Below are 1,126 nucleotides of genomic sequence, written 5' to 3'. Positions count from 1 at the left end.
ATCCTACAGCATAAATAAAGGTGTCTGGAATGTTCCCATTGCACCCCTGAGGCAGTTCCCCGTCCCTCCCTCCCTCGCAGAGCTCTCCCATCACCGTTCTCTCCCCTCTCTCATTCAGTTCCCGGCACTGGCCACCCTGCCCAAGAGCTGCCGTGCCTTGGCCACCAGCATCTCCCTGAAGTGGTCGCCCATCAGGAAATAGAAGAGGGGGTTGATGGCACTGTTGAGGAAGGCGAAGGGTCTGGTGATGGCGTAGACGGTGCTGATGGTGCTCTGCGTGCAGGGGGACACGTTGAGGGCCGGGATTCGGGACGCCAGGCGCACATTGCGCATGACGTGGTACGGGGTGAGGAGCAGCGAGAAGATGAGCACGGTGAGGAYCACCAGGGCCAGGGGTTTGTGCAGCGCCAGGGCAGAGCTGGGCTGCTCCCTCCTGCTCTGCAGAAAGCGCACCATGCGCACGTAGAAGCAGCACATGGCCAGCAGCGGGATCAGGAASCCAAACAGCGTCAGGAAGAGGCTGTAGATGAGGCTGTGGGCCGGSTCCCCCGAGCTGGCGTAGTCCAGACATTTGTAATCATTGCTGGGGCCGGGGGGCTCCAGGAAATGCAGCAGCGGCAGCAGCTCCAGGATCACCCCTCCCCAAATGGCAGCAGACACTGCCACAGCCGCTCTCCTCCGCTGCAGGAGGTGCTCCCCGAAGGGCCGGGTGACCAGCAGGCAGCGGTCAGCGCTGACCGCCGTCAGGAACAGCACGCTGCTGTACAGGTTGGCGTGCAGCAGGAACCGGTTGCTGTGGCACAGGACACCCTCCCTCGCCCACTGCTCCTGCGAGTAGCTGCTCACCAGCACGGGCAGCGTGCACAGGAACAGCAGATCCGAGATGGACAGGTTGAACAGGTAGATGTTGCCGCTTTTCCACTTTTTCAGGCAGAAAACGTAGCCGAAAACCGCGATGGCGTTTCCGATGACGCCCAAGATGAACTCCAGGCTGTACATGGTGGGCAGATAATACTTCTCCAGCGCTCTGTTCGTCAGCAAACAGTCACTGGTGTCATTGACAGCCTGGGAAATCAAAAGGGAGAGAATCAGCACCAAACCCAAGCGAGAGATCATTGCTCAGTTA

The 1,126-nt window shown here is 60.0% G+C and overlaps 1 protein-coding gene across 1 annotated transcript; it reads right to left on the bottom strand.

The window, feature by feature from the left end:
- Positions 1-88: 88 nt before the first annotated feature.
- SUCNR1 (succinate receptor 1) lies at positions 89-1,065 on the bottom strand (the record flags this gene model as incomplete). Its single annotated transcript, XM_057389560.1, has 1 exon — positions 89-1,065. A coding segment is annotated over one exon (951 nt), but the record flags the coding sequence as incomplete, so codon positions are not given.
- Positions 1,066-1,126: the final 61 nt, after the last annotated feature.

The sequence above is a fragment of the Malurus melanocephalus genome, unplaced genomic scaffold (assembly GCF_030028575.1).
Source record: "Malurus melanocephalus ecotype Western Australia unplaced genomic scaffold, MMel_1.1 scaffold_8959, whole genome shotgun sequence".
NCBI lineage: Eukaryota > Metazoa > Chordata > Aves > Passeriformes > Maluridae > Malurus > Malurus melanocephalus.
Note: the sequence above shows the minus strand (reverse complement) of the source record. Positions and strands in the feature narration are given on the sequence as shown.